The following is a 22648-nucleotide window of genomic DNA, read 5'->3' as shown; positions in this document are numbered from 1 at the left end:
CAGTAAATATGGACCTGTACATAATGGTTTTACATGAGAACGAAAACACTGTTTTGGTTATGTTGTTGGCTCTAAGCCTGGAGCTCTGAGAGAGGAGTCTGCTGATACATTTAGCACCTCTGCCCCTGACCACCAGTCACTGACAGGCTTCTTCCTATGCACAGTGACAGGAAGAGGCCTGTCAATCACTGGCAGGAGGACAGGGAGGTGGCACCTCATGAATATTGGGAATCATCTCCCAGAGCTCCAGGCACACACTAAAGCTTTTTCAAGGAGGTTACGCACCAGGACGAGCAATACATCACTGGAAATAGCGTGTCTGTCACTTTATTACACTGCATTATTAGTGACAGTTTCCCTTTAAGGGTCAGATCCTGACTTTAAAGAAAGCTACCTCCTGCATATGGCACTGTAGAGTAAGGTGTTTTTCTGCTTTAAATAAGCTACTTTGCATATAATTTCCAGTGAAGTAGTCCAAAATTCCTGGCACACACTTTTCTGTCTAAAGTTGGATCCATATTGGTACTGTAAATGGCTCTATGTGTTTGGTATACACTAAAGGCCCTATTCCATTGAATGATTATCGTCCTGTGGAAAAGAAGGCAACGATCAGCCGACATTGTTCATGTTGGCTGATCATTGCATTGTTTGTCTTTCAATCATGTTAAAAGACAAACCACTCATACAGCAACGGCCCCTCCCGCACTCACCCGCTCGCTGCCGCCACGTGGAATGGCGGGGAAAGAGGAGCAAACGAGTGCTGACGGCGCTCGTTTGCTCCTCCAGTCGGCCCATGGAATAGGGCCTTAAGATACCAGCAGAATTTTTCTATGTCATTTTGATGGACTGAATATAGTCTCTACTAATGACTGTTCTGTCTGTTTCCAAATAAACATTTTTATTTTGTAAGACCCAAACCTGCTGCCTTCTGCAGTTTTGCATATTCCAGAACAGACTTAATGCTCACACGCTGTAATAGTTTGTAAAACAACGGCAGTGTTCAGTTGAAAAAGCAGTGAATGGGACAATGGCCGTAGTGTATACACACTGTATATGCTATCAGTGGCGTAGCTACCAGGGTCCCAGAGGTCGCCGCTGCCACCCGGTCTGCCCGTGAGGGCCCCCCCACTTGCCACTGACCTGCTCCCCCATAAATAACTCTTGTGACCGCAAGCATTGTTTTGTTAGCGGTCACAAGAGCAGGTATGTGCTGGACCCGGCTGATGTGCGGCTGCCGGGGGTGTCCTGTCCCATCCCCGGCATTGTGCGCATCAGTGAACTCACTGTGCGCCTGTGGCCCGGGACTTACATAACAGGGAGCGCACGTAAAAGATATGCTCTCTGTATCGGAAGTCCCAGCCCTGGCGCACAGGGAGCTCTCTGATGCACGCACTGCCAGGGACAGGACGGGACACCCCCGGCAGCCGCACATCAGCCGTGGGCCAGAGCAGGAGGAGAGAGCGGGGGAGCAGGTTGTTAGGTGAGTTGTGTTTTTTTATTTTTTTATCTGCTTTTCACGGAGGGAAGAGGGGGCCATCTATGGGGGGGAGAGGGGGCCATCTGTAAGGGGGGGGAAAGCCATTTATAAGGAAGGGGCCATCTATAAAGGGGGGAGAGAAGCCATCTATAAGGGGTGGAGAAGGACCCATCTTTAAGGGGGGCGGGAGAAGCCATCTATAGGGGGGGAGGGAGAAGCCATCTATAATTGGGGGAGACAGGGCCATCTATAGGGGAGAAGGGGTTATCTAGAAGGGGAGGGTGCATCTATAAGGGGGGGGAAGGGGCCCTCTATAAGTGGAGGGTGCATCTATAAGGGGGGGAGAAGGGGCCATCCATAAGGGGGGAGGGGCCATCTATAAGGGAAGGGTGCATCTATAAGGGGGGGGAGAAGGGGCCATCCATAAGGGGGGGAGAAGGGGCCATCTATAAGGGGAGGTTCATCTATAAGGAGGGCAGAAGGGGCCATCTATAAGAGAGGGAGGGAAAAAGGGGCTATCTATAAGGGAGGGGGGAGAGGGGGCCATCCAGATGTGCAGTGTGTTGAGAGATGAGGATGGTGTCAGTGTGAGGTGCCTAATATGTTTGTCTGGCAGATTCCGTGGATTAGTGGCTCAAAGAAGTTCTCATAATGGCCCAGGGCAGAAGAAGAAGAAAATGAAAAGGGAAGAACTCTGATCAGAGAAGACGTCCCCTGTGAGTCACCTGATATAACTGCACTGTAATGTATATGGTGTACAGAACCTGTGTAGAGCTAGGGCTACCTCTATATTACTGTATGAGGTGATAGTGATCTGTGTACAGTGGATGTTATTCAGTAGCAGCGGTGGTGTTAGTCAGTATGCGGTGGTATTTGTCAGTAGCAGCAGCGGTGTTAGTCAGTAGCAATGGCGGTGTTAGTCAGTAGCAGTGGTGGTGTTAGTCAGTGTGTGGTGATATTATTTGTTGCTTGTAATCTGGTAATGTGTTTTATTAGTCTCAGGGATGAGCGAACTTTTGAAAAGTTTGGTTCGGTTCGATCTGGCGAACTTTCGTAAAGTTTGGATTCGTACCGAACCTAAAACAAACCTTGCAATAACGGCTGAATAATTGCAGCTACAATAGTGGAAGTCTGATAGGATATAGTTTTGTTTAGTTGCAGTTGCTATTACAATGAAAAAAGTGGAAAAAATCAAAGTGCAAAAATAGTGAAAAATAATTAGCCAAGGTGTAAGTGATAACACGAAACATAGGACACAAAGTATTTGGACCCAGTAGGGTGGAAAACAGACATTTGACAGTGAAACCAGCAGTGGTAATAGTACTGTATTGGACCCAGTGTATTGGAGAACAGACAATTGACGGAGGAGGAAGCAGTAGCACTTGATTGCACCCAGCCCAGTATGGTTGAAAAGAGACTATTGGAGGAGGCGGCACCACTTGATTGCACCCAGCCCAGTATGATTGAGAACAGACTATTTAAGGAGGAGGCAGTACCTGATTGCACCCAGGCCAGTATGATCAAGAACAGACTATTCATGGAGGAGGATGTTCAGCCTTGGAGTGGTGGCCTGGGAATCCTAGCTGATGATGTTGTTCACCGCACTTTCAAGAACACGGACGAGTGGGATGATGTCGTTGATGCCTGCTCACAGAGTCACGTCCTCAAGAGGGATCAACAATTGGCAAGACGTGTTCGAGGAAACCTGTGCATTATGAGGTTTATCACATGTGCCATACAAGGTGTATGACGCAGCCCTCCCTGCTGCTCTGCAGAGAAAAGGTTCCTCCCTTTGTGGGCTACAACACTTCCTACCGTTAGTTGAGCTTGGGTCAGCCATTCATATATCTCCTCCCTGATGGTCCGGAGGAGCTCCTGCCCACTGTGGCTCCGTTCACCCAGGCTCACAAAATGGAGGACAGCCTGAGAGCGCCGGGCCTGACATTGTTGGTCACAAGACACTGGGGCAGGTTACACTGCAGTCAAAGTGGATGGTTGCAAGCTGGTGGAGGCAGAACTTTTGTAGAACTGGCCCCATAAAGCACCGGGGAGATGACAGTGGCAAGAATGGGCTAACTTTCTGGTGATCTTCTGGGGAAATGTTGACCCAATGGGCACTAACAGACATGTACTGCCCTTGCTCATAATTAAAGGACCAGACATCAGCACGGGGTGCACAGTCTTGGACACCAAGAATCCCAATGAGTCGTCAAACTTTTTCTACACAACTGTGCAGTGATGGGACAGCCGATGGGCCTTTTTTTTTTCTCGGACAGAGATGGGACTTTTTTTTTTTACTTTTTTTTTTTTTCAACTTTTTGTTGTTGCGGCTTATCGGAGTTCTCCTATTTTTTGAACCTTATTGTAAAGATATGAACTGATTTTCCCGTAATAAATTTGATAAGCTTAAACTCTGAAGTTGCTTTCATGTGTCGTGGTTAATACTCACAGACAGCTGTCACATTACATTTTTGATTAGGCAGCGCCCAGGTATATCTGAGGAGACTAATTTAAGGTCTCACCCCAACAGGGGTGATGTCACACATCTTGATATTCAGAGAAAACCTGGATACAAGGGATTATAGGAGTAATAATCCCTTGTATCCTTGTCTATTCTGTGAAAAAAGTACAATTTTGCGTCGCCGTTGTTATTTTCACCAGATTCGTAACAAACTTCTTGCTAAGTTCGGAACGAATCTGGTTCGATACGGTTCTGTTCGCTCATCCCTAGTCGTAGTATACTGGATTTGGTCAGTAACAATATGGTGGTGATGGTAGTGGCTGTGGTGTGGCGGTAATATTTCCTTCTTATATACTGGTTTTATTGGCAATATTGGACTCAGTATACAGGATTTTGTTAGTAACAGTATGGTGGTAATATTTATGGTGATATATATATATATATATATACACACACCAGTAGCATCACTTGGTCATGAAAGGGGGGAGCCCAACTTGACCTCTCGCATCAGGGCCCAGGAGACGTTAGCTACACCCTGTATGCTATGGTCGTTGTTCACTACAGCTGCAGAAAATAATTGTCTATTACTAATACTAATGGTGCGCTTACACAGACAGATCTTTGAAGCCAAAACCAGGAACAGACTATTAACATGGATCAGGTCATAAAGGAAAGACTGTGATCTATCCTCTTTTTAAATCCATTCCTGGCTTTGGCTTCCAAAATCTGTCAGATAGATCTTTCTGTGTAAACGTACCCTAATAGTCTATTACTAATACTAATTGTCTATTCTAATGGTGCGTTTACACAGACAGATTTATCTGACAGATCTTTGAAGCCAAAACCAGGAGCAGACTATAAACAGGGATCAGGTCATAAAGGAAAGAATGTGATCTATCCTCTTTTTAAATCCATTCCTGGCTTTGGCTTTCAAAATCTGTCAGATAAATCTTTCTGTGTAAACGCACCCTCATGGTGCGTTTACACAGACAGATTTATCTGACAGATATTTTAAGCCAGAGCCAGGGATGGATTTGAATAAAGGACAGATTCCAGTCTTTCCTTATGACCTGTTCCCTGTTTGTGTTCTGTTCCTGACTTTGGCTTCAAAGATCTGTCAGATAAATCTCTCTGTGTAAATGCACCAGAATTTAATGGTGCGTTTACACAGGCAGTTTTATCTGACCAATTTTGGAAGCCAAAGTCAGGAATGGACTTGAAAAGACAGGGAATCTCAGTCTTTCCTTTATGACCTGCACCCTGTTTATAGTCTGTTCCTGGCTTTGGCTTCAAAAATCTGTCAGATAAATCTCCGTGTAAACGCACCATAATACATGTCTATTTTCTACGGGTGCAGTTCCAAGTACATTGGCCATAGAAAGTAATCTGTGCTAACACTGTAGCACAGTACGGCTCCTGGCCATACTTCACAACGTGGTCAATGGCCAATTGCATTGTAGGCACACCCGAATGTGCCCACATTCCAATTAGAATAAAATGTTCATCCGGCCGATACTGCAGTATCAGCTGTGTGAACACATCAGACAGTGGCTATTGTTTGACAAACAAACAACGGTCAATGTCAGTGAGCACATGGCCTTAAAGTAAATCTGTTAGATAAATACATAGTAAGAAGAGTCAGAGAGGCTTTCCTGAGCTCCTGAAATGTGCCAGGCTGTAACACCTCCTTACTTCCTCCCATTCCATACCCGACCCTGCTTGGGGCTCAGCTTTCAGGTGTCAGTCAAGCAGGGAGGGGGAGAGAGAAGGCATTCCAGTCTGCAGTTGGAAAAGCCTCTTCCTTGTGCCAGAGAATAAAAGCATTTCTCCACACCCTGGAAAGATGGATATATGAAAGGCACCATGTGTCTCCTTGACCTAACAATTACCTTACAGTGTAAGCACCTTGTTATGTACAGTTTGGTGTCGAAATTTCTACTCTTTTGATGCTACTTTTTGCTTGCACGTTTTAATAGTCTTTTCTATCTATAAATGTAAAGAGGTTGTCCACCTTAAACGAACTTGATCCCTATCCACAGGGTAAGAGACAAGTAAGAGACCATGGAGGGGTCAGACCTCCATACAAGGGAGCCAGGGGGCTATTCTGGACCCACACACACATTATATTGCCACAATTATTATAATTTTTCCATCCTGTATTGTATTTGTATGACAAATAGTTTACTGTCTGTACTTTTTTTTTTACTGTGACATTAGCAAAAGGATATAAAACACAGGCACTGTAGATGTGCATAAGTATAAGCGGATGTCAGTACTACCTGGCATATGCCACAGCGAAGACACGGATTCTTACTTTCTCTGTACACTAGCTGTAAGCGTGATGAGCAGCAAGGCGGGAGGATATGTGGCCTCCTCCCGCCCCTTGATTTACCATGCTAGCAGGTGGGATCATGGTGGTAACTGACGCCTATTCAGGAGGGTGGGTGCAGGTTCTGCATGCACCACTTAGTAAATCCAGCTGGATTGGGGCTGGAAAGGGAAATGGGGCCTAGATACAAGTGTGCCACTTTTAATAAATGTCCCCCTCAGATTTATGCTCCTTCTTCACGGCAAAACTGCTCCAACTTCACGGTAGATGAGTAGCAATGGTGTAAAGCCATCTTCAAGTCATGCCACAGATTCTTAGTATGACGGACTAGTTTTTTAGTCCCTGTTGATGAAAAGCATCACCATCATTCTTCACTGTGGCGTTATTGGGGTAATTTTTTTGAAGTCTGTGACACAAGTAGAGCAGGATGGCCAAAAGTTCGGCTGTGGCGTCCATTACATAAAATCTGAATCTAATCCAGTTTGTGGAGGGCAAAGGGCAATATACTGTAGGTCTAGCAATATGGGAAATGATAGAGAACATGTGCAAATAGCTGGCTGTATTTTTCCAGACATTGAAAAAGATTTTAAAAATCTGTCAAATATGTCACAGTATTTGTATTTTGCCTTTAATATTTTGTCTCATTTTGTCCCAACAGTTTTTTGTGTTGGATGTTGTTATTAACTTCCGCCGTCTCAGTGAAGGTGACCTATTCACTCAGCTTAGGAAAATAGTGAGAATGGCAGAAAATGAAGACGAGCGGCTTCCACCAATCGGATTATTAACATCAGATGGGAGAGCAGAATGGGCACAGGCCAGGGAAGTGTTAATGAAAGGTAAACTACTGTTCAAAGCTGGGTCTGCGAATGCCAGAATTTGTTTCTGTGCCACCAGTCTGATAGCATAACATTTATGTAAATAAACCTATATACAGCCCAAAGTGCCTAATGTAGGGGGCGTGTGGAAAGAAAGCAATAGTTGGCTCTGTGGAATCAAAGCTGCAGTACCACATAATTCACTGCTTTGTCTACATGCTGGGTTAAGAGGACAAGCTAGAAGCCTTGTTAACAAGCCTACAGATTGCAACTGGAGATGAGCAGTATGGATGTTAGCAAAACCCTGAACGCTCTTCATTTGACATCCGGTTGTTGGAGAACATGGATAGAGCCCTAGGGCTGCCTGGAAAACATAGATACAGGCTTAGGCTATGTTCACACTACGTAAAACTACGGCCATAGTTCTCGCCGCAGAACTACGGCCGTAGTTTTGCGGGGTGGAACATAACCTTACTTTCAATGGGATCCCGGCCGGAGCGTACACACATCGTATATGCTCCGGCCGGGATCTATGCGGCACCGCGAATAAATGACAGGTCAGTTTTCTGTGAATTCTGGCCGCAGAAAGACCTGTCAGTTCACACAGTGAAGCAAGCGGCTCCGGCCGCTTGCTTCACTGTGTGCTATTAGAAGCTCTGATCATCCGGCCGCAGAGCTCCGAGATGATCCGGGGTTACGGAACGGCCGGTCTCATACGTAGTGTGAACATAGCCATAGGCTGCATCTATCTTCTCCAGCCACCAGTCAAATGCAGAGCGTTCAAGGTTTTATGAACCTGAATTTACTGTAAATTTGCTCATCTCCTATTTCAACGTATAGACTCACAGTTAGTCGAACAATTATGCCTCATTTTAAACCTAGACATATTTGTTTTAAATAGGAGACGCAACAAGATACTACAACAAGGAGATGGAATTGAACGGCATGCTTAGAAGAACATATTTTTTTTCTATTATATTTCGAATTTTCTTTATATGATATGATTATAGTTCATATTTGTTGACAGATGTCCTTATAATTTAGAGATAAGATTTAGAACTCTTAGGCTGGGTTCACACTAGCGTTTTTCTTACTTGCTAACGGATCCGTCTATATTAATTGAAGGGATAAGCATAAACCGAGGAGCAGACATGCAAACTGATTGCAAAATGTTAATTTTTTTAATAGTCCGTTTGCATTTTGGCTTAAAAAAAGTGACTTTGGACATCAGTTTGCTTCAGTCAGCATCTGTTTGCGTATCAGTTTATTTATTTTTTTCCTTTGGTTTCTCACTTCTTCTGCACGTGCTCAGTGACAAAACTGATAATTTGCAAATAGATGTAAATGCCTTCTATTTAGATCCGTCCTCATTAACTATAATGTTAGAAGAAAAAAACGTTCAGGTATGACAAACGGGGCACAATAAAAATACATAGAAATGAATGGGCATCGAATAGATACCTTAGATCAGGGGTCCCCAAACTACGGCCCGCGGGCCTCATGCGGCCTTCTGAGGCCGTTTATCTCTCCCCCGCCTCGGTGTGGCAGAAACTCCCTCTCTCCACCTCCTCTAGGGGGCGCCCGGCCACCCAGACTCACAGCATCATCGCAACCAGCAACAGCAACGCCCCCCCGCGGCAGGTACAATGGACCTCGGACCCCCCACTCCTTGGGGCGGCCCCTTCCCCCCGGATCTCACCTCCCACATCAGCCTCTCAGCAGAGGGATCCTCCAGCAGGCGCAGTAATCAGTGTTGGACTGGGCCCCTCCCCCATTCCCACTGACCGTCCAGCAGCTGGGGCCCCCAGACAGCAATAGAGTGATGCTGTCTGTCCTCAGTGGGCCCCAGCGTCGAATGCTGCGGCAGGTGTCAGGCCCTTTTGTCGAAACCATGTCCAGGGAAGCCCTGCCCCTGCTATGAGAAGCCCCGCCCCCTGTTGGTGCGAGTGACAAGAGGAACCATACAGGTGAGGTAAGTATAGCTGTTTTTTGTTTTAAATACAGGTGGAGGGGCAGGAGAATGATGGAGGCAGTAGTATGGTGATGAGGGGCAAAGGGTTGAGAGAGGAACTACTATGATGAAGGAAGGGCAGGAGGATGAAGGGGGTAGTAGTATGATGGGGTAGGAGGATGATGGAGGGGTAGCATTATGATGATGGAGGGGCAGGAGAATGAAGGGGGTAGTAGTACAATGATGAAGGGGCAGGAGGATGAAGGGGTTGTAGTATGATGATGGAGGGGCAGGAGGATGAAGGGGTTATAGTATGATGATGGAGGGACAGGTGGATATAGGGGGTAGTAGTATGATGATGGAGGGGCAGGAGGATGAAGGGGGTAGTAGTATGATGATGGAGGGGCAGTAGAAAGAAGGGGGTAGTATTATGATGGAGGGGCAGGAGAAAGAAGGGGGTAGTATGATGATGGGAGCTGGAGGATGAAGGGGGTAGTAGTATGATGATGGAGGGGCAGGAGAAAGAAGGGGGGTAGTATGATGATGGGGGGCAGGAGGATGAAGAGAGTAATAAAATGATTATATGGGGTGCAGCTGCATCATATGGGCACAAACTACCAGTATATACAGTCAGTCAGTAGAATGCTATCTCTGAGCCCCAGCCTGCTCTGAGTGGGGGGACAAGGCAGATCCAGATGAATCCAGAATAGGGCCGGGTCAGTATGTTGCATTTTACTGATTCTTTTTTGGTGGGCCCTAAGGATCATTTCCTCTGGTGGGCCCCAGGTATCCCATTCCGACACTGGCAGTGTTGACGTCATTGCGCCTGTTGGGGGCTCCCTCCGGCGGCTGGAGAGGTGAGAAGAAGCCAGAAGAGAGAAAGGCTGGCTCCATGCCAGGATTAGGTAAGTATGTTTTGTTTGGGTTTTTTTGTGTGTTGGGGCAATGCAGGAGGACATTATCACTATGCGAAAAATGCAAGGGGACTTTATTACTTTGGGGGAAATGCAAGGAGACATTATTACAATGGGGGGACACCACAGTGAGACAATAGGGATGCTTTTATCAAGATTTGCCTATTGCCAAAAAAACCTAGATACCTCCCTGTGTGTATGTCTGTGTTGTAGTGAAGTGAAAATGTGTGTGTTAGCAGAATGTGTGTGTGCGAATGGAGTGTGTGTGTTTGTGTGTTACTGCTCATGTGTGGCTGAGGTAGAACTACAACTCCCAGCATGCTCCTGTGTGGCTTAGGTAGAACTACATATCCACCATCCTAAGCCACCCCCAATACTCCTCCTCCAGACCAGAGACAGACGAGCAGTATGATCCTCCACTCCACTTCCTCCTCATGGGCAGAGACATCCTCCAGTGGGAACGGCTCCCCGGGGACCAGATACAGCAACAGCATATAGTCCGGCCCTCCACCGCTCTGAGGGACAGTGAACTGGCCCCCTGTGTAAAAAGTTTGGGGACCCCTGCCTTAGATTCAGTTTGTGTACTTTAAAAATGCAACATCTAAACTGAACTGTGCCAGAGAGAATAAAGCTAGAGTAAACCCAGCCTTAGAAGTGTTTCATGTTTTTTTCAATTGATACTTATGCATTTCAGCAAGTATTGTATACACCACACAAAAAAATCTAACACATACACAGCATAACCAGGTTATCTAGTAAAAGTCATACTGAAAAAAAACTGGACTTATAGAAATAAAAGTCAGGCAGTAAAGGATCCAGAAAGTAAATCTATCCCAAATATAATCATAACATAAAAATAACTTTTTTTTCATCCAATTCAATCACTCTCTGAAATGTATAAGGTACCTAGAGCTCATCTGTTAACATGACAAGCCATAACACACAAAACAAGGGTAAGCTTGGTGAATGATGAGAAAGCAGAACAAAAGTGAACTAAGGACATAGTATTAATAAATGATCAATAATGTATTTATTTACTACATTTACCAGCTAATCAATAGTGTAGTTGCAGCATGCAGTGACCTACTGATCTCCCTTTAATACAGGCCAGGTTTAGGACTTTCACACATACATCTAAGTGATGCATAGTAAAATACCATGAATTTAGCAACAAGAGGAAAAGAAGTGAATTGCTGTATATTGCAGATGCTAATAGTACGTTAACATGGAGCCATAATTCATCCAATCTAACGCTTTCGAAATAACAATGTGTTTTTTATAACTATCAGCGTTTAGATGGAACGATATATCACTTGAAAAAAACATTATTGCGATCAATTTAAGATTGAAAGACTGTTTAGACCAGTGATTTTCAACCTTTTTTGAGCCGCGGCACACTTTTTATACTTAAAAAATCCCGGGGCACACCACCAACCAAAATGGCACAAAATGACACTAAAACAGTACATAGTATACATATAGTTAATATAGATTCTAAATGTATTTATACTCACTCAGTGTGAAACCTGGGCCTGTTTTCTTCTCCCCCCTGTGCTTCTCTCCTGTGCTGCTCTCCCCCATGCTTCTCTCCACCATACTTCTCTCCTGTGCTTCTCTCCACCATACTTCTCCCCCCTACTTCTCTCCTGTGCTTCTCTCCACCATGCTTCTCTCCCCCATGCTTCTCTCCACCATACTTCTCTCCTGTGCTTCTCTCCACCATGCTTCTCTCCCCCATGCTTCTCTCCACCATACTTCTCTCCTGTGCTTCTCTCCACCATACTTCTCCCCCCTACTTCTCCCCCCTACTTCTCTCCACCATGCTTCTCTCCACCATGCTTCTCTCCACCATGCTTCTCTCCCCCATGCTTCTCTCCACCATACTTCTCTCCCCCTGATTCTCTCCACCATACTTCTCCCCCCTGCTTCTCTCCTGTGCTTCTCTCCCCCATGCTTCTCTCCACCATACTTCTCTCCACCAAACTTTTCTCTCCGCTGTTTCTCTCCCCCATCCCCAGATCGCTCCACTGCTGCTGTCCGCCTCACCTACTGGAGCACGTCCGGGCGCAACAGGTGGCCAGTAGGTGAGGCGGACAGCAGCAGTGGAGCGATCTGCAGGGGCACCATAGTTTGGGGAACTTTCCCCGCGGCACACCCGACCATGTGTCGCGGCACACTAGTGTGCCACGGCACACTGGTTGAAAATCACTGGTTTAGACGAAGCAATCTGCAAATTTTCAGTAAACGACCAATGAGGATTTGAGAACTTATTGAAAGATCACGATGAACGATTTATTGCTCGTTGCTTGATCGTTTACTGCGTTTACACGAGCCGATTATCGCTCAAATGCGATCGTTATCGTGAAAATTCAAACAATAATCGTTTCGTGTAAACACAACATACAGCAATAAAATTACAAAATAAAAAAAAATAAAAAAATATATATATATACACTACCGTTCAAAAGTTTGGGGTCACCCAAACAATTTTGTGTTTTCCATGAAAAGTCACACTTATTCACCACCATACGTTGTGAAATGAATAGAAAATAGAGTCAAGACATTGACATGGTTAGAAATAATGATTTGTATTTGAAATAACATTGTTTTTACATCAAACTTTGCTTTCGTCAAAGAATCCTCCTTTTGCAGCAATTACAGCATTGCACACCTTTGGCATTCTAGCTATTAATCTGTTGAGGTAAGCTGGAGAAATTGCACCCCACGCTTCTAGAAGCAGTTACCACAAGTTGGATTGGTTGGATTAGCACTTCTGGCGTACCATACGGTCAAGCTGCCCCCACAACAGCTTAATGGGGTTCAGATCTGGTGACTGCGCTGGCCACTCCATTACCGATAGAATACCAGCTGCCTGCTTCTGCTGTAAATAGTTTTTGCACAATTTGGAGGTGTGTTTAGGGTCATTTTCCTGTTTTAGAATGAAATTGGCTCCAATCAAGCGCTGTCCACTGGGTATGGCATGGCGTTGCAAAATTGAGTGATAGCCTTCCTTATTCAGAATCCCTTTTACCCTGTACAAATCTCCCACCTTACCAGCACCAAAGCAACCCCAGACCATCACATTACCTCCACCATGCTTAACAGATGGCGTCAGGCATTCTTCCAGCATCTTTTCATTTTGTTCTGCATCTCACAAACGTTCTTCTTTGTGATCCAAACACCTCAAACTTGGATTCATCCGTCCACAACACTTTTTTCCAGTCTTCCTCTGTCCAATTTCTGTGTTCTTTTGCCCATCTTAATCTTTTTCTTTTATTGGCCAGTCTCAGATATGGCTTTTTCTTTGCCACTCTGCCCTGAAGCCCAAAATCCCACAGCCGCCTCTTCACTGTAGATGTTGACACTGGTGTTTTGCGGGTGCTATTTAATGAAGATGCCAGTTGGGGACCTCTGAGGCGTCTGTTTCTCAAACGAGAGACTCTAATGTGCTTATCTTCTTGCTTAGTTGTGCAACGCGGCCTCCCACTTCTTTTTCTACTCTGGTTAGAGCCTCTTTGTGCTGTCCTCTGAAGGGAGTAGTACACACCGTTGTAGGAAATCTTCAATTTCTTAGCAATTTCTCGCATGGAATAGCCTTCATTTCTAAGAACAAGAATAGTCTGTCGAGTTTCAGATGAAAGTTCTCTTTTTCTGGCCATTTTGAGCGTTTAATTGACCCCACAAATGTGATGCTCCAGAAACACAATCTGCTCAAAGGAAGGTCAGTTTTGTAGCTTCTGTAACGAGCTAGACTGTTTTCAGATGTTTAAACATGATTGCACAAGGGTTTTCTAATCATCAATTAGCCTTCTGAGCCAATGAGCGAACACATTGTACCATTAGAACACTGGAGTGATAGTTGCTGGAAATGGGCCTCTATACACCTATGTAGATATTGCACCAAAAACCAGACATTTGCAGCTAGAATGGTCATTTACCACATTAGCAATGTATAGAGTGTATTTGTTTAAAGTTAGGACTAGTTTAAAGTTATCTTCATTGAAAAGTACAGTGCTTTTCCTTCAAAAATAAGGACGTTTCAATGTGACCCCAAACTTTTGAACGGTAGTGTGTGTGTGTATATATATATATATTTATATATATATATATATATATATATATATATATATATATATATATATGTTCTTTGAAGACTATAAAGAATTCTTCATGGAGGAGTTACCAACCTTATCTATTATCTTGGATAAGGCCCTCACCTTATCCACTATCTCAGACAAAGAACATATAAAGCATTGTCAACCATTATCACCTATGTATGTATAAGGTATGGAGGCTAGGGGCCCTATTAGATGAAGTAAGTAGGATAATATCGTCCTCTGTAATAAAGCCAGTGATTAGCCAATGAATGTAAAAAACTACTTTTTACTACACAATAAAGAAATCTGGAGCAAAATGTCAGATGTTCAAAATTGACTGAAGGCTGTATGTACAGTATGTCATCAAAAACATGAAATTGTGTCTATAGCTACTAGTAAAGCATTGTGGACCATGGGGGACACGGCCATATTTAGCACTAGGCACCCATGGTCCGGTGCCTAGGGCAGAACCTTGCAGGGGGGCAGGGAGCAGGGGGAAGGATACAACTATTTTTTAGTTTCCCACCTCTCGTTCCCGTGGGAACTCGGGCTAAGACTGATCAGATATCAATATGATGTTCAGAAACTAGAAAATCATAATGCTTATTAGTGAGTGAAGATGGGGCGTCTTTAGGTTTTGTGCCTAGGGCAGCAGCAGCTGTTAAATACGGCCCTGCATGGGGGCTAATGTGGGACATAACATCCTTTGCTGTTACTTCTATTGTCATCTTCACAGTCTTTGCTTAACTCAACTGATATGTATTTCACAGATTCCACAAACCGTGACTCTCTAGATATGATAGAGCGATGTATGTGTCTTGTCTGCTTGGATACGCCAACAGGCGTAGAGCTTAATGATGCCAATAGGGCGCAACAGCTTCTACATGGTGGAGGTTATGACAAGAATGGAGCCAATCGATGGTATGACAAACCAATGCAGGTAATTTCAGAATACCTAGGGTGACTAATGTGTTGTACTGCATGAACTAAAAAGGCTATTTCCACACCTCTGGTCTTGAGGACATCCTGCCATCTTTCCCTAAAACATATTATTGAATGTTATTTCCTGCAGCTATCTCAGACTACATTCTACTAACCTTATACAGCTTAAGGGCATGTTCACAAGGTGTATAACACTGGCCATTCTGTGTGTTATTGAAGATCTTCCCGGCTGATACTGCAGTACCGGCCGGATGATCTTCATTTCTGGTGAATTCAGCCCCTGTGTGCGCCCGTATCCCAATTCACCGCTGCACACAATGGAGCAACACGCTCTTTTGTGTGGACTGACTGTTTTGTGCAGCCGCTATTCAATGAATAGCAGCCGCAGTAAACTGACATGTTAGTTTTTCGTGTGCACGGATGGAATCCTGGCCGGAGCGTGTACCGTGTGTATATGCTCCGGCCAGCATTCCATTCATTCCAATACAATGTATGTTTAGCGTAAATCTTAGGCTAAACATACGTTGTGTAAAAATGGCCTAGGGCTATGTTCACACTATTTAAATGATTGGGAAAACTACGGACATAGTTGTCATTGTTTTCAGCATCCATTCATTTACATTGGTTTCAATAGAACAACGGCCATTGTCTGTCAAGATGTGGTATATTCTTTTAAGTCTGACACAGTGCTCTCTGCTGTCACCTCCGTCAGTGACAGGAGCTGTGTAGGAAATGTTTTCTACAGGGATTTGCTACTGTTGTGGACGGTTCCTGACATGAACAGAGATGGCAGCAGAGAGCACTGTGTCAGACTGAAAAGAATACACCAATTCCTGCAGCTGATAAGGGAAGACTTGAGATTTTTAAATAGAAGTAAATTACAAATCTATAGAACTTTCTGACGCCAGTCAATTTGAAAAAAAAAATAATTTTGCCAGAGTAACCTTTTAATGTACTCTTATATATGCTTAGTTTTATCAACCAGTTAATTCTGGACTTATCAGATATCTGATTAAAAAAACAAGAAAATATGCAGATGTTTCAGAGCAAACATGGATACAGCAAACTGAACCTCTGGGATTTCACGTGGCTAAAAAGCACATCCATCTGTTCTCAACTACAAACTTAGTGAAGTAATCAGATGTGATCCCCTTAGACCTGGCTGGAGTCTTGGCATAGTATATATGAAAGCTCATTAAAATGTTTCCAGACCCTATTCCAAACTTAAGAAAAAAAAATCCTTCTTTTACTTTAATAATTTCTTCAATCTTGTGAAATTGTAGAAGACGTCACACATTAAGCTAGATTCACACAGAGTATTTTTGCTCAGTATTTTGGTCAGTGTTTTTCAACCGAAACCGGTGGATTGGAAACACACAAAGGCTATGTTTACATACTGTTGAAATTTAGTGGATGGCTGTTATTTAATGAAAAATAATTACCATATTGGAAAACAAAGTCTGTTGTTTTGATATAACATCCGTCATTTGACATTAAATTACTTCCATCCACTAAATTTCAACAGTGTGAGAATATAACCTTTCTGTGTTTTCAATCCACTCCTGGTTTTGGTTGCAAAATACTGACCAAATTACTGAGCAAAAATACTGTGTGTAAACATAGCGTTAAACTTAAAGTGATATTTTTACTCCCCTTACTCCATATTTAGTTCTCTGAATCGTCCACAAGCTTAGATGCTGCAAATTCAATATATACCTGTATAAAACACGTCTGTGTCTTCGTTCTGCCCTAAAATCGCTTCATTTCATTAGTGGACAGTGTCACCTAGGCAAAGGGCTTAAAGCGACTCTGTACCCACAATCTGTCCCCCCACAAACCGCATGTACCTTCAGATAGCTGCTTTTAATCCAAGATCTGTCCTGGGGTCCGTTCGGCAGGGGATGCAGTTATTGTTTTAAAAACGACTTTTAATCCGGCAGTGCTGTGTCTAATGGCCGGGGCTTAGATTAGTATATGCATTAGGCTGGCACAACCTCTCCTTCCCTCCTCCCCGCCCTCCTCAGCATTAGGAATGATCCAGGAACATTAACTGCTGTTTGAACTTTGCACAGGTGTCTTAACGATCCAGCCCATGTTCATTATGCACACAGAAGGGCAATAGGAAGCAATCTGCCTGGAGCATTCCTAATGATGAGGAGGGCGGGGAGGAGGGAAGGAGAGGTTGTGCCAGCCTAATGCATATACTAATGTAAGCCCCGGCCGTTAGACACAGCGCTTCCGGATTAAAAGTCGTTTTTAAAACAATAACTGCTGCATCACCTGCCGAACGGACCCCAGAACAGATCTTGGATTAAAAGCAGCTATCCGAAGGTACAAGTTGTTTGGGGGGGACAGATTGTGGGTACAGAGTCATTTTAAAGGCTGGCTCTTCCCAGCTGAGTAATACAACCCAACAGCCACAAAGCCCCACCTAGTCAACACTCTTAGAGGGCAAGTGCGGGCAAAATAATTTTAACATGTTATTGCCTAACAAAGTTATGAAAATTACTAATAGACACTTATTGTGGGAAATGCACCTATAGTGAATTTTCCCTGCACTTACTACAGCATGATGTGTTCAGGTCTCTGTAAAGTTGGTGATGTCACGTCACATAAACTGCCGACTCCTGCTGTAGCGGTGGGACATCACCAACTTTACAGAGACCGGAACACATCATGCTGTAGTAAGTGCAGGGAAAATTCACTATAGGTGCATTTCCCATAATAAGTGTCTAATGAGAGTAAGTTGGGTTTATAGCATTACTTTAAGGCCACGTTCACATGCTGTAAGAGAGGACGTTGTGTGACACGGCCATGTAATATAATGGCTGCTGTCTGTGAAGTTCACCCCGGCTGGTACTGCGATGCTACAGAGATGAACATCACTTCTTTGCAATTGGAATGCGGGTACATTCGGGCCACTGCAGACAATGTAAAGTCCGGCCAGAGCCATAGTCCGTTGGGAGTCAATTTCATGCAACAACAGTCGTTATTTAATGAAAGCGGCCGCTCGCTTTAATTACTATGGAATCCATAGTAATTAAAGCAATCAGCCACTGTCATTAAATAACCTTTCACTGTTGAAAACCTGCAACAACAGCCGTAATTTAATGAAAATATACTTTGTGTGAATGTGGCCTAAAGGGATATTCTAAATACCAACACGTATCCCCTAAGCTAAGCTATAAGACCCCCATGAGCACTGTGGCCCAGAGTCATTATCTTAAATGTTGCTGCTTGCTGCATTCTGCCGTAAATCCTTAATGTTTATTGTAAAAAAAAGGAAAACTGATGACAACTGATGCATTTCTGCCATCAATTGTGGCATCGGTTGACAAAAAGAAGGACGCTGGACTGCCTGATGTAAACCCAGCCTTAGCGAGGAACATAATCTTCTACCCCACCTCCTTTAAGTAAACATTGAATTATAGTTTAAGGCCATGTTCACATTTTGTAAGAGACCGGGCGTTCCGTAACCTCAGAAGAGATCATCCCGGCCGGATGATCTTTAGCGCCACTGAGTTCTGATTCAGGCGCATCCGTATCCGCATGAGATATCCCCGCTGCACACAATGGAGCGTGCAGCCGGAGCTGCACACTCCATAGCACAACGTAAGTTCAGCACTAATGTTGCAACGGCCGTGATTACTGCAGAACTTAAGCTGTGTGAACATAACCTAAGTGTGATATTGCAGATCATTTACATTTATGTGAACAAAGACAAAGCTATAAAAAGCCATACTCCTAGGCACAGCCACAATTAAAAGTATGAAGCTGTGTCTGACATGGAAACATAGAAACAGAAGATTGTCGGCATGGACCACTTGGTCCATCTAGTCTGCCCATTTAGTATTCCCTTCTTATTATCTAAAGATAGATATATGTTTATCCCCTTCAAGCAGCTGATTGGCCAGGGGCCAAGGATTCTTTCTAAAGGCCCTATTCCACCAACAGATCTGATGACAGATTATCAGCCAAAGATTTGAAGCCAAACCCAGGAGTGGATTTGAAAAGAGGAGAAATCCAGTCTTTCCTTTATGACCTGTTCTCTGTTTATAGTCTGTTCCTGGGTTTGGCTTCAAATCTTTGGCAGATAATCTGTCGTCAGATCTGTTGGTGGAATAGGGCCTTAACTGTTCCTGTTTATTAATTTATTTTGGTTTTTGTTTTGCTTATTTTGGGGTATTTGTTTGGGGGAGCAATAAAAATGTTACCTAACATAGAAAAGTGATAAAAATTACCATGATCCGTATCCACATTCAAATATTTAGAGAATAAAATTGTGGCGAGCTTTAATAAATTCTTCCAAAACTGACAATAGGAAAAAAAATAATCACACTTAGGCTATGTTCACACTATGTAAAAACAATGGCCGTGTTTCATAACAATGGCTGTTGTCTGCCAAATACGTCCTTTTTTTTACATAATGTGAACATAGCCTTGAAGTGCAAGGCTAGTCCTTACAGAGCTGTCCTGTAACTTAATGATAAGCGTTGGTTGTGGGACAACCCATATATCATACAAACAATATAAAATCAAGCTCACAGCAAACAGATATGCAAACAGTAAAAAAAAAAAAAATCCTGCAATCCCTGTAGGGCTTTTTGTATAAATAGCAATGATTGGGCCTCATTGAGAAAAGAGACAGAGAAACACAGCAGTTCAATAGGAATTATGTTTTTTCATTGTCAGACAATGAGTCTAATATAAAAGACATAAATACCATTACTGCAGAACATCAATCTTCAGTCTCGGGGAGAAGCACACACCCACGCCATTTATTCAGCAGCTCACCATGGAAAATGATAGGCTATATTTCTTGCAAGACGTGTTAAATAGATTTTACACATTCTAAAAAAGTGATCTAGACACAAAAAAATAAATTAAGCTTAAGGCAATCGAGCCCAAACAATAAGTTAAAAAAATTTGTTAAGAGAAAGTAAATCTGTTCAGTGTCTTGTCAATCATTGGAAATGTGCAGAGTAAACCAAGACTTACTTGATCAGCATTTATCTAGTAGCATTTAGCTAAAGTGGTTATTTCAAATATTAAATGTAATTACTGTAATTGGTACAATTCATCCATGTACAATAGGGCCCACAATGCCCCGGAGGACCTACCATATTGCTTTCCATTTGTTTTTCATTTTTATTTTTTAGTTTGTTGTGGGCAGAGATGGAGTTTGTGGAACCATATGTGAACATTCACCTTTTGATGGAATAGTCCTTGTACAATGCACAGAACACCTGCTGAAATACATGTGAGTTCATCATCTCAAAGCTTTTATTTTACAAATGGAGATACTATACTATACACTTAGTTTGTTTATTACAATGCATTTTACATTTGCTTATCTCCATTTTACAATGTTTGAATGACTGTGAATGTAATTTTTACAAATGTATTTAATACAATAGGAAAACATGTAGTATGATGTTCTGTTTTCTGTTTGTTTATGGGCCACATTTATCATCCGGCGGACGGATGATTTTTGGCGGAAAGTGCCGATTTGCGTATTATTTTATACGCAAATGGCCGATTTGCGAATAAAATAATCGCAAATCGGCACTTTCCGCCGAGTACGCCAGGGGGCGGAAAGGGGGCGGAAAGTAGGCGGGAAGTGGGCGGAACGGAGGGCGCGGACTCAGAGTCCGCGCGATTTATCATCCATTCCGCCCAAATGTACGCCGAAAACCTACTCCAGTCTTCAGCTGGCGTAGGTTTTCAGCGGTGCGCAACGGCGCGCACGGGATTTATGTAGAGGCAGTCCGCCTCTACATAAATCCCCGTACCGCCGGAGCTGCGGGGGCATTTTTAAGTCCGGCGTAAAAAACGCCGGACTTAATAAATGCCTCCCTATGTGTTTTATTTCTATGAGCATGATACTTGCCTCTCCATTGTCTTCAATGGTGAATGGGCATGCAGGTGCATCCCAATTCAGCACAAATGAAGATCATCCGGCTAGTACTGCAGTCCTGGTTTTGGTTGCAAAATACTGAGCAAAAATACAATGTGGGAACACAGTCTTACCTTGAATAAGGCCCCCATAAATCATAAATTTAGGACACATAATGAGCATTTACTATAATAAATATTTTTTTTTATTACCAGCTAACTGCAAATTGCAGTCTTGTAAATTCTTCCCTTTGTTTCTTGCTTGAATAAGAGGTATTACACATATTGTAAAGCTGAAATCTGAAGTTTTTGTAGGTGGAAGAATAAATATAATCTTGACGTGAACTCCGTGGTCTTCCTAACAATGAGAGCAACATTTATATAATAACAACTGAATGTGGGAGACAAATTATACTCCGCTTATTTCACTAGCTAAGGGGCTACAATCTGGTTAAAAGGATGTGTGTTCCATGAATGACTGAGCACTTGGGACACCACATTAACATAACCGATTCCTACTGTATAAGTACAAGTATTATTAAATTGGTATGCACTAATACTTAAGAGATTGGACTACATAGATATACAATCTTACCTTTTTTAACCCTGACCAATTCTTGGAGCTTAAAAGTCACCCATATGTCTAATACCTGCATTTCTGCATTTTACAGGAAAAACAGTCCCAGAAAGCTTGTAAGGGCAGATTCTGTGAGTGAACTCCCTGCACCTCGAAGGCTGCGATGGAAATGCTCCCCAGAAATTCAAGGACACTTGGCATCATCAGCTGAAAAACTTCAAAGGTATGTACTTTATTATCGCAATTGTATCATTTATGTAAAGATTCTCTGTAGCTACAGGACAAGAGACTGTGGTTAAAAGACACTGTTGTGTTTTCTGTTGCTGTATGAAGGATTATTTTTGCAGAATAATTTTTTTACTGCCATCATTTTGTGGCATAGAGGGTGTTTAATTAAAGTGTCACTGTCGTTATAACTTTCAAAATCTAAATCAACAGTAGATGTGATATAAAGCAAGTTTGCAATTTACATTCATTATTTATTTATTTTAGTTATCATGGAAAACACAGCACTTTCTGTTTTCTGACAGTTTTTTCTCAAAAAACAGGAAACAGAAAACAGGAAGTCCTGTGTTTCCCAGGCCATCTGAGCGCTCACAGAGAAGGCAGTCATGTGATTGATGGACATATTGAGCCGTGACTCTCTATACTGGCCGGAATTCCTGTCATTAGTCTGTTTTTTCAACCAGCAGTCAGAAAAGCTGCCTTCGGGAGACTGGACCTGGATTTCTGGTAAGTTCAGCTTTGTTTTACAGCATTATAACAACAATGAAAATAATGAACGTATATTTTAAACTTGCTTTATATCACATCTATTGTTGATTTAGATTTTTTGAAAGTTAAAAGGACAGTGACACTTTAAAATTTTTTTTTTGGGGGGGGGGGAGGAAGTTATTTTGACATAGTTTCTAGTAATTTATTTCAGTATAAATAATATTAAAGTTGACTTATTCTTGTGAACAGAAACATTTAATATAACAATCCAGCCCCTGCAGGTTTTTGTCTTAGGGCCTTTGCATACTAAGGAAATCACACGGATAACTTGCCACGCATTCCGTAAGTACTTCTGCTAGACTCTCCATCTGTCCCATATACTTCTTTTTATGCTTGGGTGGATTCAGCCATCCCCCCAAACAATTGATATGTCACTTCTTTGGGCGGACAACGGAATACGACTGACCATCGAATGG

The 22648-nt window shown here is 43.0% G+C and overlaps 1 protein-coding gene across 1 annotated transcript in view; it reads left to right on the top strand.

Annotated features, from left to right (window-relative positions):
* CHAT (choline O-acetyltransferase) overlaps window positions 1–22648 on the top strand; it is a 65755-nt gene that overhangs the window by 29978 nt on the left and 13129 nt on the right. The window contains exons 7-10 of the mRNA XM_069980692.1: window positions 6926–7103; window positions 14815–14984; window positions 20146–20246; window positions 21553–21681. Of these exons, the coding sequence (XP_069836793.1) occupies window positions 6926–7103; window positions 14815–14984; window positions 20146–20246; window positions 21553–21681 (578 nt within the window). The remainder of the gene's footprint in view (window positions 1–6925; window positions 7104–14814; window positions 14985–20145; window positions 20247–21552; window positions 21682–22648) is intronic.

The sequence above is a fragment of the Dendropsophus ebraccatus genome, chromosome 8 (assembly GCF_027789765.1).
Source record: "Dendropsophus ebraccatus isolate aDenEbr1 chromosome 8, aDenEbr1.pat, whole genome shotgun sequence".
NCBI lineage: Eukaryota > Metazoa > Chordata > Amphibia > Anura > Hylidae > Dendropsophus > Dendropsophus ebraccatus.
This window is presented reverse-complemented; position numbering and strand designations above follow the sequence as displayed.